This window comes from Lissotriton vulgaris, chromosome 9, assembly GCF_964263255.1.
Source record: "Lissotriton vulgaris chromosome 9, aLisVul1.2, whole genome shotgun sequence".
Lineage (NCBI taxonomy): Eukaryota > Metazoa > Chordata > Amphibia > Caudata > Salamandridae > Lissotriton > Lissotriton vulgaris.
Genome location: NC_141697.1, coordinates 1,048,413,761 through 1,048,430,615, shown reverse-complemented (window position 1 = coordinate 1,048,430,615; position 16,855 = coordinate 1,048,413,761). Strand labels below are relative to the sequence as shown.

At 45.1% G+C, this 16,855-nt stretch overlaps 1 protein-coding gene across 1 annotated transcript in view; it reads right to left on the bottom strand.

Moving 5' to 3' along the window:
• Positions 1-16,855, bottom strand: part of ISY1 (ISY1 spliceosome associated protein) — a 199,733-nt gene that overhangs the window by 133,135 nt on the left and 49,743 nt on the right. The window contains exons 5-6 of the mRNA XM_086938980.1: positions 11,725-11,767; positions 11,509-11,621 (exon numbers count right to left, since the gene is read on the bottom strand). Coding sequence (XP_086795106.1) covers positions 11,509-11,621; positions 11,725-11,767 — 156 coding nt within the window. The remainder of the gene's footprint in view (positions 1-11,508; positions 11,622-11,724; positions 11,768-16,855) is intronic.

Genomic DNA, 16,855 nt, shown 5'->3' with positions numbered 1-16,855 from the left:
GCATCACTTCGGTTTTTGACCCGTTTAATTTTAAAGATGATTCACACATCCAACCGTGGATTTCAGTAAGGCAGTTTGCCAGGTTGTCTGGGTGGTCGTCTAGTTGGGATAGGGAGACGACCAGTTGTGTGTCATCGGCATAGCTCACTATTTTTATACCGAATGGTGTCACCACATCTTCAAGGGGGGCCATGTACGCATTAAAAAGTGTAGGGCTCAGGGACGAGCCCTGAGGGACCCCGCTCGTGAGGGGGAGGGTGGACGAGTGGTGATTGCCGTCCCATACTTGGAACGTGCGACCGGTGAGGAAGGACTCAATCCAGCTGAGTGCCGTCCCGGTGATCCCTGCTGCCGCCAGCCGATGAAGAAGGACCCGATGGTTGACGGTGTCGAAGGCTGCGCTAAGATCCAGGAGGATCACTGCCACTGACCCTCCTGAATCTAGAATGCGCCTTGCCTACTCGATGACGGCGAGAAGGGCGGTGTCTGTACCGTGCCCTGGGCGAAACCCAGTTTGGGATTGCCGTAGGATGTTGTTTGTCTCGAAAAACTGAGACAATTGTCCGTTGACCAATTTCTCGGTTACTGTGCTAATGGCCGGGAGGAGGGAGATTGGCCGGTAGTTTGCCATATCTGCTGGGTCGAGCTGGGGTTTTTTAAGGAGTGCTTTCACCACCGCGCTCTTCCAGCTGGCTGGAACAGATCCCTGGGCAAGTGAGCTGTTAATAAGCTCTGTAAGAGTGGGGACTATGGCGGGGGCTACGGTTTTGAGGAATCTAATGGGTGCAGGGTCCAGGGGTGATCCGCTTTTCATTTTGGTCATGGTAACTTCTACCTCGTTCGATGTTACTGGTCTAAATGTCGCAAGTCGGGGAAGTAAACTGCTTCCAGTCTGGCTAGGGGGTGAGTTATTGTCCATGTAGCTAGAGGGACCGGGAGGGGGTAGGGATGCTAAGATGCGAGCAATTTTGCCATTAAAATAGGTGGCTAATTCATTGCTTCTGTCTACAGAGGGGGTGGTGGTGGAGGGAGTGGTTGGTACTTTCAGTAGCTCTTTCACGATAATGAAGGATTCCCTGGCTGAGTTGGAGGATTCTTTTATCCGGGTGTCGTAGTGAGAAGCTTTGGAGCGTCTAATGGCAGTTTTGTATAGTCTAACCGCGATTTGGTAGGCTTCTTTGCTGGCGTGCTGCCAGTTTTTTCTCCATAGCCGTTCGGCTCTCTTACAGTTTTTACGGAGTAGTCGGAGTTCCGGGGTGTACCACGGGGCGGAACCTGGTTTCCCGTTTTTGTCCTCCCGAGTTCTAATTGGGAGTATGGAGTCTAGGGAGGTCGTAATCCACTCTCTAAATTGACTGTCGGCGATAGCCGATTCTTCTGCGTAGGCAGGGGTAGTTGACTTTAGGGTCCTGGCCCAATCTTCGGTGGGCAGTTTGGACCAGGTCCTGTCCCTGGTGTAAGTGGGCCGTTTTTGGAGGTTTCTTAAAGGTTCCTGGTAGTAGGAAGGAGACTAGGGAGTGGTCCGTCCAGGGGAGGGGAAGGGACTCCCTAGCTTGCATCGAGGGGGTGCTTGTGAACACAGGATCCAACAGGTGATCTTTGATGTGAGTAGCTCCAGAGTTTAGGAGACGGATGTCAAGGGCCGCCAGATCAGTGATCAGGTCGGCTGCCCCAGAGTCTGACGGGTCATCAAAATGGATATTTAGGTCTCCTAGTACCATGTAATTGGTGATGGAGTGGGCCTGCGTCGCTACTGTGTCCAGGAGAGCGCTAGCAAAAGGACCTGGATGACCGGGGGGGGCGGTACACTAGGATCCCTGAGAGTGAGTTAGTCGGGTCTAGCTTGATTGTGAACTGTAGGCTTTCCGAGTCGGGAATCTGCGCATCATTAGATTTGCAAGGGAGATGATCCCAGTGAATAATGGCGACACCACCACCTCTACCTAAGGGGCGAGGTAGGGACTGAATGAGGAAGCCCGGTGGGGTGGCTAGCACCATATCTGAGTCTGAGTGTGGAGCGAGCCACGTTTCCGTCAGGAAGAGGACGTCTATCTCATGGTCTTCTATGAGATGGTGGATCATCGTGGCGTGTTTAGGGAGAGATCGACAGTTCAGCAATGATAGTTTAAGGTCTGTGGGCTTGCGAGGAGGTGTGGGGAGCTTGAGCTGAACTGGCTGGCAGTGCGTGCAGCTGATGAAAGGTCCATTCATGTCATGAACGTATTCACATGAGGGGGCGGTGGGAGGTCTGAGACTTAGGAGGTCCCGACGAGAATAGCTTACCTTAGGGGCAGCTTTGTCCAACAGGGGTTCTGGCCCTGGGCCCGGTCGTGCGCGGACGGGCGCAGACGGGCTTGCCTTAGGCGCTCCCGCTGCGCTCGTCCGCTGCGCTTGCTCAACTGGCACATTTATGGGGGTGAAAGGGGCGTGGCCTCCCGTGTGGGCGTGTCTCCGCCTACTGACTGCGAAGGGTGGGATTCCCTGTTTCAGCGATAATATCCGCTGTCTCAGGGGGTCTGCGGGGGACTGCTCAGCGAAGTGCAGAGTGCCCGTGAAGTGGGTGGAGAGTTTTAAAAGCACACAACAAAAGTATTAGCAATTTTTAAAAGTAAGACAAGTCCTCCGGCTTCCGCCTCAGAGGTAAACACAATCTACAATGGCGCGTTCACTCGGCGCTTAAGTAGTTGGTCGGGTGGGCGTGGCCTCCCGTGTGGGCGTGTCTCCGCCTACTGACTGCGAAGGGTGGGATTCCCTGTTTCAGCGATAATATCCGCTGTCTCAGGGGGTCTGCGGGGGACTGCTCGGCGAAGTGCAGAGTGCCCGTGAAGTGGGTGGAGAGTTTTAAAAGCACACAACAAAAGTATTAGCAATTTTTAAAAGTAAGACAAGTCCTCCGGCTTCCGCCTCAGAGGTAAACACAATCTACAATGGCGCGTTCACTCGGCGCTTAAGTAGTTGGTCGGGTGGGCGTGGCCTCCCGTGTGGGCGTGTCTCCGCCTACTGACTGCAAAGGGTGGGATTCCCTGTTTCAGCGATAATATCCGCTGTCTCAGGGGGTCTGCGGGGGACTGCTCGGCGAAGTGCAGAGTGCCCGTGAAGTGGGTGGAGAGTTTTAAAAGCACACAACAAAAGTATTAGCAATTTTTAAAAGTAAGACAAGTCCTCCGGCTTTCGCCTCAGAGGTAAACACAATCTACAATGGCGCGTTCACTCGGCGCTTAAGTAGTTGGTCGGGTGGGCGTGGCCTCCCGTGTGGGCGTGTCTCTGCCTACTGACTGCGAAGGGTGGGATTCCCTGTTTCAGCGATAATATCCGCTGTCTCAGGGGGTCTGCGGGGGACTGCTCAGCGAAGTGCAGAGTGCCCGTGAAGTGGGTGGAGAGTTTTAAAAGCACACAACAAAAGTATTAGCAATTTTTAAAAGTAAGACAAGTCCTCCGGCTTCCGCCTCAGAGGTAAACACAATCTACAATGGCGCGTTCACTCGGCGCTTAAGTAGTTGGTCGGGTGGGCGTGGCCTCCCGTGTGGGCGTGTCTCCGCCTACTGACTGCGAAGGGTGGGATTCCCTGTTTCAGCGATAATATCCGCTGTCTCAGGGGGTCTGCGGGGGACTGCTCGGCGAAGTGCAGAGTGCCCGTGAAGTGGGTGGAGAGTTTTAAAAGCACACAACAAAAGTAATAGCAATTTTTAAAAGTAAGACAAGTCCTCCGGCTTCCGCCTCAGAGGTAAACACAATCTACAATGGCGCGTTCACTCGGCGCTTAAGTAGTTGGTCGGGTGGGCGTGGCCTCCCGTGTGGGCGTGTCTCCGCCTACTGACTGCGAAGGGTGGGATTCCCTGTTTCAGCGATAATATCCGCTGTCTCAGGGGGTCTGCGGGGGACTGCTCGGCGAAGTGCAGAGTGCCCGTGAAGTGGGTGGAGAGTTTTAAAAGCCCCGGGGCCGGCCTTGGATTTCAAAGCTGCTAACATTGAGGCTGCTGGTTCCCTGGCACTGACGGCCACCAACTTTAGTATCATTGGTGATTTAAATTTACACTTCGATCGTCCCTCTGATTCTGAAATCAGCAGCTTGCTTGCTGATTTCGCTGCTTGCCAATGAAGCCAGCTTGTGGTGGGCCCTACCCACATTGCCGGACACTTGCTTGACCCTGTCTTTTCCAGCATCCCCTCTCTTGTAGTCAAGACACCTAGCCCGGTGTGTTGGTCTGACCATTTTATGGTCTCTATCTCCCTCCCGTTGTCAGAGCCAGTGTCGAGAGCTGATCCTAAGGCCTCCTTTAGACGATGTTGGCGTAAACTTAAACTGGAGGACCTGCATGCCATCTTGGCACGCTGTCCCCCTTACTCCAGCTACCGATCCGGATTTGGCGTTCAAATCTCTCTGTGACTGGATCCTACATGCTCTAGACCCACACATTCCAGCTAAATGGTCCAAGGGTCGCTGCTCGAACTCTAATTCATGGTTCAATGATTTTCTGGATGTCTTGCGAAGTACTTGTAAAAAATGGAATGGGTCTGGAGAAGGGACTATGACCTTGGGACTAAGAAGTCCTACAGGTTGCGATCAAGTGCTATCACAAGGCCATACATTCGGCATGTGCGGCTTACTTCTCTAATGAGATTAAGTCTAGTAAGAACCCTCCCAAATGCATTTATAAAATACTTAATGATCTCAAAAACAGGAAAGACCCCACCACCCCTGTGATCACGTCTGGGCAGCAATGCGAGGACTTGGCCACCTTCTTTGTTAAGAAGGTGTAAGCCATCTATGAGTCTTTGCCTACTTGCCCTACCGATCACTTCGCCTCGCAAGGTCCCCCACCCACCCTCACATTGGCAGCTATTCCCCCTATCTCCCAAAATGAGTTCCTCATGCTGAGCAAAAAAGTCAAATCGGGCTCCCCCGTAGATCCTTTGAGACCTGCCCAATTTAGGGACTCCCTACCTGTACTCCTTATGTCATTGTGTCAGGCAATTAACTCCTCTTTCACCACTGCAGTCGTGCCTCTGGTATGGAAGCAAGCAAGCGTGGTCCCCTTGCTGAAAAAACCCTCACTAGACCCGACTAAACTTGAAAACCTCCGCCATATATCTCGATGCCTTGGGTTGCTGAAGTTGCTGAGGCCCACACCAACAACATCCTTTCAGGCTTTCTGAATAACAACGGCGTCTTGGATCGGTCCCAGAATGGTTTCCTCCCGGGCCTAAGCACTGAGACCGCCCTCTTAGCAGTGACCGAACATCTGCGAACCATTCTGGATGAGGGACATACCGCGGCCCTGATATCGCTCGATCTCAGCGCCGCTTTTGATACGCTCTCTCACCGGATCCTCTTACATCGCCTTGAGGAGGCTGGGGTGGTAGGTCTCGTCTTGGACTGGTTTCGCTATTTTCTGGTCGACAGAACACTACAAGTAACTGCCCACCCCCCTTTCTCTCCCGCGCTCAATCCATCGGGCAGGGGGTATCTCAGGGCTCGGCTTTGAGCCCCGTACTTTTCAACCTGTACGTTCAACCCCTAGCTGCGGTGGTAAGGGACCATGGCTTGACCATATTCTTGTATGCTGACGATACGCAGTTGGTGGTGGCCCTCTCCGAAGACCCCACGTGGGGCAACTCCAAATTTCGGAGTGGACTAGCGGCGGTCACGCGGTGGATGACCACCAACTGCCTTCAGCTCAATGCCAATAAGTCAGAGGTGCTGTTGGTGGGGAGAGATTAGGGGCTCTGGAGTGCGCAATGGTGGCCTGCGACCTTGGGCAATGCCCCCTCCCCTAAGTTGGGGGTAAAAAAATCTTGGGGTTTGGCTCGATTACACTCTTGGGTTTCAGGAACATACTAAGAAGGTTGCAGGCACCTGCTTTGGCCTCCTCTGGGGACTTAGGCCCATGTTAGGTTTCTTTGATCCTTCTACCCGCCAGTTAATAGTCCAGGCGTCTATTTTGTCCACACTGGACAATGCAAATTCACTCCTGTTAGACGCTAACTAGCAGCGAGTCCAGAATGCAGCGGCTCGAGTTCTTTTGTGGCTCCTAGAACCTGTTCCGTGACGGGGGCCATTCCCCGTTTACACTGGTTACCCATGTCCAAAAAGATTGAATTCAAAACTTTCTGCTTGACTTTCAAAATACTTAAACTTTCTTCCCCTGAGATTCTGTCCAATCTGCTAGTGTCCTATGTACCCACCCGCCAGTTAAGCTCGGCTGAGCAATATCTGGCTACGGTCCCTCGGGTGAAGCGCCTCAGTGCTGGGGGTTGGTCCTTCAGCTATCTTGCCACGAAACTGTGGAACTCCCTCCCTATCCAGATTCGGCACCTGGATTGCCTGTTGTCCTTCCGTAAAGCCACCAAAGCCTACCTGTTCCCATTGGTTTAATCCCCTCCTTCTCTAACGACACGGCTCCCAGCGCCGAGACACCCCTTCACTGAGGCAGCTGCGCACTATGTAAAAATACCTAACATAACATAACATATGCTAGTCATGCTTTAGAGCCTGAGAACATTCTTTGTGTGGTATGGAAATTAAGGCAAACTGCTGCAGTGTCTTATGGAAGAGTTTTGTCCTGTCAATGAAGTCCATGAGGGCCCTTTTGACATCTAATGTGTGAAAAGCCCTTTCTGTTACTGCCTCTGGATGTGGGAAGAATGCAGGTGGTTCAATAACTTTGATTAAGGTGGAAACTAGAGACCATCTTGGGGAGGAACATGGGGTATGTCCAGTGGACTACCCTGTCATTTTGAAATGAGAAAAAAAGTTCTTTCAGGGAACTATGGCATTACAAGAGGCCATCAGGACGAGGAGGTGCATGACTGTCCTAACCGCTACTTGGTGATCTGGTAAAAAAGGGAGAGCAGGGACTGGAAAGCTTGAACCCTTGCGGGGCTGGGATAGGCTTTGCTGGCAACAATGTTGAGTATTGCCCCCAAGAAGGGTTGGTCAGGAAGAGCTTGACAGTTGGACTTTGCATTATAGATGGCAAACCCTAGAGCATGTAGCAGGTCGATGGTGGCTGGCACGTGGGTGAGGCACTGTAGATGCACTCTTGATCAGCCAGTCGTCGAAGTAAAGGAACTCATAGATGCCGCTCCTCCTGCGATGAGTGGCTACCACAGAGAGATACTTTGTAAACACCCTGGGGGTGGTAGGGACCCCAAAGGGAAGTGCTCTGAATTGATAATGCTGGCAACTTACCACGAACCAGAGGTACTGGCGATGTGCAGGGTAGGTGTCTTTCATGTGAAGGGCGGTCATTATGTCGCCTTGCTGCAGTAGAGGTATGACATTGAGGAGTGTCACCATATGGAAGAATTCTGACAGGATGTATTTGTTGAGGGTCCTGAGGTCCCTTGTCCGGTAGTGGAGCATCACCAGTACCCTGAGGATTTGCTCACTTGCGGGCTGTGTGGACCACGAGGGAGCCAGAGGGGAGTGGACTCCTGATAAGGGGGGGGGGGGGGGGGGTCAGAAGGGGAGGCTTTGTGTTTTTTGTCCACTCTGGGTGTGACCACCCTGGCTTTAACCGGCTCCTTGAATGCCTCAGTGGCAGTCCTTAACATGCCCTTGAGTATGGGGAGGAATCGGAGGAAGTACTGTGTGGAAGATAGCATCTCCACGAGGAAATCCTCACCCTCCTGGATCTTATGCAAGTCAGCCTTGTGAAAGGCGGCAGCCTGATGGAGGAGGAGCTGGTGATACGAGGTGCTACCATCTGTGGGAGGAGGGTCGGGTGGGGAGGGAAGGCAGGTCAGGGTAAAGGTCTGGATCGGTATCCCCAGGGGAAAGCTATGCTGTAGTCATTCCAAGGGTCTTCATGGGGTTCGAGTTTCAAAGGAGCCTCATAGGGATCCAAGGAATAAGAAGGACTACCCCACACCCGAGTGAGGAGAACCCCTGGTGAGTGTGATGAGGGGTGACCCTGTGGAGGAGGAGAAAAAGGTGCAGGAGCAGTGGTGGGGCAAAGAAGAAGGACGAAGAGGAGGCTGAAGCGGGCTAGTGCCCCAGTCCTGGAGCTTCTTTAATTTGGCCGGTGGTTTAGTGCTCCACTGCGAGAGCTTTGGTATCGTGGGCCTTTAAGGGATCTGCTCCCGCTTGGCGTCCAGTTACTGCTGCAGGCATTGCTAAATTGGCAGCTCCTGGTCATTGGAAGTGACCGTGGAAGGCGTTTTCAGTGTAGGAATTTTTCAGCACTGAAGATGGTTATGAATATATGGTATATGAATTATTCAGTAATATACTTTATGTGGCGCCTTAGGTGGCATTGAGAAATACTGTGTGCAGAAATATTGATATTATGCACGTTATGTGGTCATGACAAAAAAAAATAGTACACTTATTAACTTTTAATTGAATATCTTTTAATTTGTGTAAATATACCGGCATGTACTTGTTTTTAAATTAGAAGAATAAATTGATATATTTTTTGAAAAACTTTTCCTTTTTGTTTTGACCTTGGGTTGACAATTGGATTCCCCCATCAGGGTACAGTGTGTGAGTAATATTGGATGATTGTGTGTTCTCTGAGGTGTATGAACCAGTGGAATTAACCCAAAGGAAGTTTTCCCTCTCTAATAGACTATTTGAACCCTGTTCCTTTGGTGTAAAGTGGGCCCTCTCTATCCTTCTAGAATATTTATCAGATCCTACAGCTTTGAAATCATCTATGCTGAAGATGCCCAGCTCATAATCTCCATCTCTGAAAACATCACAAACACTAACTTCAATGGTTGCATGCTCCAAGTCGATGGCTGAATGAGAACCAGCTACCTTAAGCTAAACTGGAAAAAAACCTGAAGATAAGCTGTTCTGAAAAACCATATCTTATTGGGTAGAAGGCTAGAGGTATTCTGAGCTAGGGAACACCCCATGGTCAACCAACCCGGTCAGAAACCTGGGTATAGTACTAGACAACAGGTGATCTATGGCTGACCGAATTAATCCAGTCTCTGCATCCTGCGTTGGCATTTTGAGAATGCTTCTTAAAGTTTTCAGATGGATTCCTATTAAGCAAAACTGCAACTAATTCCCTCGTTACTGGCAGTCTAGTTAACAGTGCTCTGTGTATAGGCATCCCTGACCACTTGAGTAAAGGATTGTACAGGTCAAAATGTGGCTGAAAAGCTAGTACTTAAGTGAACTGTGTGGGCCTTGGTATCTTCCCAGCTCAAGGCATTCTACTGGCTCAGAGTTCAGAAAAGGGCCATTTTTAAAATGTTCAGCTTATTTGCCACACTCACAGGGCACTCTACAATGTCTGGTCAAGGTGTCTGCCCAATAGCATCTCTGTCCTTCAGCCTACTCAGTTTCTTTCCTCATGCCATCAGCGCTTAGCCACTCTTCCATGTATTTGTCTCTCCAGAAGGGGAAGTTGATCCTTTTTGTATTTGACAGCCACAAGCTGGAACAAAATCCCCATTGATCCGAGTTGGACTAGCTTCTTCCCACTTTCCAAACAAAGTTCAAAACCTGGCTATTCTTAAGCTCCAGTCAGCATCCTTCTTCCTGCACTAGGAAGTCTCTCTTTAGGGCAAGTGAGTGAGTTGCAAATTCAGTTACCATAACAATGTCTGGCAAACAGAAATGGGATGACAGCAGGGATTCTATCAAAATTGGTCTTAGAAATTATGGTTTACTTACCCGAAGATTGAGTGAAAGTCACAACTTGCAGACAGTGCATGCCTAAGAGTAAACTTGTTGGCAGAATGCCAGCTGGGGGGTGGGGCATCTCTGAATATTCACTGTGAAGAGGGTGTAGCAGGCACTTTCACATCAGGTGACCTTGTAAAGCATAAAAAGCACCTCCACATGTAGTGACTTCGGTAAGCACAAAAGAAAGCACAGAACTTATTTAACCACAGAAAAAAAACTTGGCACTGAAGGAGTCTTCAAAAATGCTGATTTTTGCACAGGCTGTTAGAAATCCATTATTCATGTTTAATGGACCATGGTCATTGACCATGTGCTAATTACAATTAGGGAAACAATCCATCAGACCTGTTTAGAGATTGAGTTACGAGTTTATTCTAACTGTAAAAAGGGAATATCTTGGTAACAACCAGTGCATTTAGTGAGCAATTTGAGTTCCTTATACATATGATAAATGGAGATTTTCCTTTGGGCACAGCCAAAACAATGTCTTACAGAAAAGAATGCTATATGTGAGTGATGCCAGTGTTGTACTTTCCCCACCAAATATTCTGTTATCTATCTCTCCCTGCTAAGCCACTTCATCTGCAACCCCAAGGGCAGCACTTAGGGCAATGTGATAAAAGCGGAGTTCTCAAGAACATGTTTCAAGATTAAATGTTGGGATAATAAGCTAAGCATGCAGGAGAGATGGACCATCTCAAAGAACTCTAAAATGGAGGGAGATTTTAAACCGCCCCTTGCAAAAAGATGTAATTGGGTGGGCAGAAATCCAGTTAACATTTCATTTTGAGACACAGGTGCACACGATATTTCTATTCTCTTTAGAATTCTGTATGATTACTAGACTTTTTCTTAAGAAATGTAAATATATTACTTCATGTGTTACATGTAGCACAGATCTTTAACATTGTAAACATGAGACTATTTTGGTGTTCATGAAGTGGGTGGATACAATAATCAAGATTCTGCTATTGAACTAATCAGGAATTAATCAAGCTCATGAGGCAATCTGGAAATGTATCAAATTCATTTAAAATCCCATTATAACAATACTAGTTGGTGGTAAAATGGCTATGTGATTACACAAGGAGCATAATCAATTGAGGGGTGAGGATTGTCAAGCACTAATTCCATGGCCTGAATTAGTTAATAAGTATAGAGTTGGAGAGTAGTTACATTGACTCTAAATTGGGTGGAAAGATTTTACGACCTGAAAATTCATTAAAAATGAGCTTGTGAAAACATGTAGCTGAAGGTATGCCTAGATTTAGTTAGTGCAGTGGTAAGATAATACATGGCATTAAGGTTTACCTTTTCCTGAATGTCTATTCAGTTCCTACTTCAAGAACAAGCTATTAAAACTTCTGATTGATTACAAAAGACACGGACTAGAGTGTATTCAAGTGCAGCTAAGAAGAATCACTTTAACCAGCCACTATGCTTGAAAAAACGCGCTCTCAGATTGTGAGTTTGGTTTTATAAATGGCAGTAGCTCTCGAGTGGGGATGATCTCTGAAGAGCCAAGACATGTATAAAAGTGAGACTACAAAAAATGTGTGTTAATATTGAGTACATACATTTAATGCTAAGAAATAGATTGCAGTCTTTTTTATACCCAGATGATAGTTATAAAAAGTTAGGAATCTGAAGGATAAAAATGGACAAGTGCTTCACTGGAGTTACGAAGTTGACAAACTTTACAATACATTTGTTGTTTTGAAGGCACTGCAGAGGCTACTCTTACAGTCGGAGCATTGTTGTCATTTGTGGCATTCTACTCTCACGCTTGGAAGTTTCATCAAACTTTTCTACATGAAACTCAACTTTAAACTTTGAGTTAAGAATGAGATGCTTCAACTTACTGTGTAATCGGGGCCTCCCAGCTCCTTTATCCGCACCTCCCAATGTCCTTTTTCTCGGAGTAGTTTATTTATTTCGTCATTCAAATCCCGAATCCTGAATTCACCTAAACCAGCTTTGGGTTAAAAAAAAAAAAAAAAGTTGAAGAACTGCTCATACACAATAGATACATTCAAAACCTTTGCATACATAAATGACATAGTGACAAAGAAACCTACCGTTTTGAATCTGTGCAACCTTTTTGGAAATTTCACCAATAATCTGTTAATAAAAATAAACAGGAAATGAAGAGATTATCAGTGTTTATCATCAAATCTTCAATAAATATAAACAAACTTGTATTTATTAAGAGGAGAAACATTATTTGCAATGAAGTGTAAATACAATAAGGTGATGCTCGCAAACACTGCCTGATGCCTTACAAATCGAAAAAACACTTTTCCTACAATACACATGACTTTGGACTGTTGACTCTTTCCCTTTGAAATAGCTTAGATGGTTGATGAAGTCTGGAAATCTGCCCCATATTTTAACCAGTAAACCGAAAATGTTTACTCTCCAGGATCAAGCTAACATCATCATATGAAATTCAGATATGACTGGCAGGCTAATAATATATTTCTAGGCTTGCAACCAAATAAAACCTTCCTTAAAATGTTTACAAGGACTGAGGCAAGAGTCCCACATCAATGTTAAACCACCCTGGATTATCAAACAACTCCACAATAACGGGTCATGAATATCCTGAGACTGATCAATAGATACAATCTCTTGTTAGAAGCAAGGCCGCAAAATTGATACCAAATTCCCCAAACGGCATGAAGATTTGCATTTCTGGTCTTGCCCCATGGAATACTGGTCATGTCTCGAACGGAAGATAGTTAGCTTTGCTGTAAAAAGTAGGAAAGGATCAACTTTTCCAGGTTCCATCCCCACCAAGCCTTGAAATTGGTATTCCACGGTAGACAGTTTATGCTGTGCTCTTCTCTCTTATGGGTCAGTTTCTTTTTTCACCTTTCTCAGTTTCTTACTCCTCCCCATATATTTTCCACAGGAGCATGTGCCCAAACTGTTACCTACTTCTACAACATGGATGATTTGGTTTTTTTCACAGCACAAGTATTTGCACTTTGCTAACAGCTTTGCCTCCCCTGCAATGGCCGGTGTGCATTTGATTCTGGAATGTGGATAAACATGATATAGGCACTACACCTAAATATTTCTGATGAATGGAAGGCAGAAGAAGGCATCAAAGTTGGCTAAGAGAAACTTTCTTAGGGGAGGGAATCACATGTGGGTTTATTTTGAAATACTACAACAGGTGATTAACTTTGGGAGAGGAAGATGAGGAGTGTGGAATAGCCCTATTCTGGATTATTATTTTCTTGGAGAAAAATGTTGGGGAGTAGCAGATCAAAGCTGGTTTAGGCAGGCTTTCTTACAAAGTGAACACTTCTGAGGGCCATTTAAATGTGAGGACCTCCTTGAGAGGTCCCTGCAACAAATGCCTATATATATTATCTACTGGCAGTCGCCAGTAGGTATAGTTAGGAGCATGTTTCTTTAGAAAAAAGCGTTTATTTTGGCTTACCTATATCTTTGGGGCTGTTTGACAAATCGTCATGAAAACAAGTATCAAACTGAGTCAAAGGCGATTACTAAGTAATTAAAGTTTCTCACTTTAGCAACGGGATCCCCTTTGGTAAGATGTACTTTTTGTACATTTGGAGCCACAAGTCATAGTAAAAGTTTTAGATAGATATACCTTTAAATAAAGATTGCTCATAAAAGCAGAGAAGGGGTCTATCAAAATTTCCAGACCTTATGCAGTTTGCGCTAGGAGGACTGCATCGCGCATATAATAAAGTTGGGATGAAGCGAAAACCCACCTTCAGGACATCCTTCCCAATATGAAGTAAGTGCCTTTCTAGCCAATCAATATAAATTGAAAACAGAAATGGAGTCAGGACACATTCCTGATGGACACCCCTAATACAACTTATCAGTGACGGACACTCGCCTTTGGGACTGTGTTAGATCCTAACCATTGTATCCTAATGTAAATGCCTTAATGAAGTGACCAGTGCCTTTTCTAACCCCAAGGCTTTCCAACATCGAGTGATTTACAGTATCAAAAAAGCTTGAAAGGTCTATGTATGCTAAATGTAAAGCACCTTTCTTTAATTGGACATATTGTCCTATTAGGAGGGACACATTTAAACATTGTTCCATGGTCCCAATACAAGGCCTAAAGCCAAATTGGGCATCTGACAGATTACTGTTAGTCTTAGCCTATACCTCTGGTCTAGAGAGGAGAACCCAGTGTGGTTATTTTTTATTCCAGAGTCCAATAACGAGATTAGGCTATAACAATTTGGCAGATTCCTATTGCCCTTCTTAAAAACAGGTATAACAGTTGCCTCTTGCAAAGATGGAATCAATGGTCCCAGTATTGATGATCGAAGCACATTAGTAAGTAAAGGGGCCCAAAAAGCCATATTCTCCTTAAAAGTGTCGACTGGAACACCATTCAAACCCAGGGTCTTTCGATGCAGGCTTTTTTTTTTATTTCCATTGCTAAAACTATTTTGTTAACCCGAATTGAATCACTTAATACAGAGGCAGCAACAAAATCAACTGTTCTATCTCCCCCTACTCCTGTATGTGTACAAGACAGGCAGATAGATTTAAACACCTGCGAGACATGAGAGACCCATATGTCACCTGGAATTAGGCATCCATACTTCGGGCAGCACTATCAGAAAACAAGGGCGATTCACAATCTCCCCTAAACAAATTATACTATTTTTTGCACTCCCTGCTGCTCTAGGTTGGACCATGCTGTCCTTCTAATTTCTTCATATTCATTTACAATATTCTCGTACCACACTTCAGGCTTTGCACGTTGGAGGTTATATTTTTTGTGAGATACCTTAGTGTTGCAATGTATCTACTACAGATATATAAATGCATACTACAGGTCACCCCTATCAATCCTAATTGAGAAGGCTCAAACACATTGGCGACATCCAAGTGTAACATGCAGGTCATGGGTACTATTCCCAGTAGAAGGCTGAATGGTTAAAGTGACACACTGAAGAATTGTTTATAGAAGATTTAAGTCGAAGATTCAATCTAAGTGAAATAGCTCTCTCCCAGCAGTGCAATAACAGTTTTGACTCAAGATCAGAAACACCCTAGAATTAAAAAAAACAACAAAAAAGAAACTGAAACATTTGTCCCTACAATTACTGCAATAGCGGTCACCTTAAATTGTGCTTGATAAGTCAGCAGCAATGGGATCACATATGGTGCAGACCAAAAATGTTTGAGCCAACATGCTGCAAACACTGGGTACTTATTAGACTAACACCAACGAGCTAGCACTAACTTGTACAAAGGTCACAAAGTCTCTATTGATGTAATTCCTTAGCTGCTCCGTCAATGAGGTGTTTGAATCAATGTATTTTGTTTTTGCTTTATTAAATATACATACAAATTAATGGTGTTAAGGCTGGACCACTTTGGGGGACCCACTTCAACTTCCTCCACAAAGCGAGTAGCGCTGTATATTGTCTTTATAACTTTATTACTTGTTGAGAAGGTGGTTAAGCTACATGTATGAAGCCAAGGCAAAATAGAAGTGAGATGTCATGCCCGCAGCACAAGAAGCTAAGTCGTTCACCCAGGTGTGCTGTAGCAGCATCGCTTAGTTGGGTCCCAAGACCTTGTCTTCTTATGAAGCAGGTATGAGCCAATGATTGGACATCGTTTTGCCATTGCAGAATCTTTGACTGCAAGAAATGCTCCATTTGTGGTGAACATTGTTACTTTGAATGAAGTATGTTTACGGAATGTGCAGACTGACTCCAAGGGAAATATGGCAGAAGGCTTTGCTCCAAAATAACGTCCATAAGGTCTGTCCGAGGCTCAAATCCATATCCTTTTTTCTGCTGTAAAAAGAAAAGGTGGCTAACTGTATGGTGACGTCTACTAGCTTGGTTAACTCATAAAGGTCTGGCTGCAAAAACTACTATCTCTGTGAAGAAGCAGCTCTAATCAGGACAAGGCGAAGAAACATATACACCTGATAAATTATTTTGATTTAAAGAAAACAGGAAAAAACCCTTTTTGCAAAATCAAAAAAATATATATAATAAATGAATATTCGAAGTTCTTGTTGGCGGAAATAAAAATGGGATGGAAAAGCAAGGTGTACTGCATTTTAAAAAGTGTCAACAGTTGGTGAGAGAAGAGTTTACTTTAGCAATATTCCAATCTTCATTTAGAATAAAATATGTGATGACCAGCCTTTAATTTTTTTAATCAAAATGTAAAAGTAAGAGACCTTCAGCAGTGTTTAGTTTTTTTCGTTGTTATATTACATTGTAAGCAATTTATATTTGTACTATTTACATTTACATCAAAAATATTTTTGATATCTCATGATGCAATTTATGGTATGTGAAATTTTGTAGATGTTTAAAATTGTGCACATTATATTCTGTGTTCACAATCTGTAGCACAGCATATAGATTGATTTCTATGTAGACCATAAATAGCCAGTTTGTCCTCTTTGACTGCACAGCTGAAGGTAATTCAAGATAGTCCTGTTCATCCACTTGATTAGATTATCCATGATGCTTCAAGAAACATGCTGAAATCTATGGTTGCGGCATTTGATGACAAAGGCCATCATTTGATTGAGATTAATAGCAATGGTAAATTAATGTTATAAAGCGACAGACACAAGAGAATGCTCTCCATTTAAAACAGAATCTGTAGCTCCTGGGATTCGAAGAAAACATACCTTCAACATGCTTTTATTTTTATTTGTCCAAGCTGCAAATTATAATAGAGGAACAACAGCCTGTTTTGATCTTAGATAATCTCATTAAGAAAGTTGCCTTGTCGCCTAGATCGATTTACATAAACATCATCAATTGATTTATATTTGCCCACTCCAGACATCATAGGAGAGAGTAAAGAATCAGAAAAGAAATGTTTTGATCACGCTCTTAAAAGCAAGAAGAGGCCTAAATTGTCTTATGTAAACTGCAAATTACATAGCTTGGCAGTTAGAAAAGAAAAGCAACACCAAATGACCTGGGTTTTAAAAATGTTGGCAGATTGAGAAATCATTTATTTCCAGAATGCTAAATTCTGTGGAGAGCTACCGTTTTCATTTAGTGTTACATTTAGTGTTACAAATATAATTGGACATTGCCGCACAAATTTGTAAGCCAAAGTCAAGGGCTTAAACGTAATATGGACTCAACCAAAACCTGAGGAAGTGATTTTTCCATGAGTGATGTATGCTGAGTTTTAGAAATGCGAGCAACTTTTTTA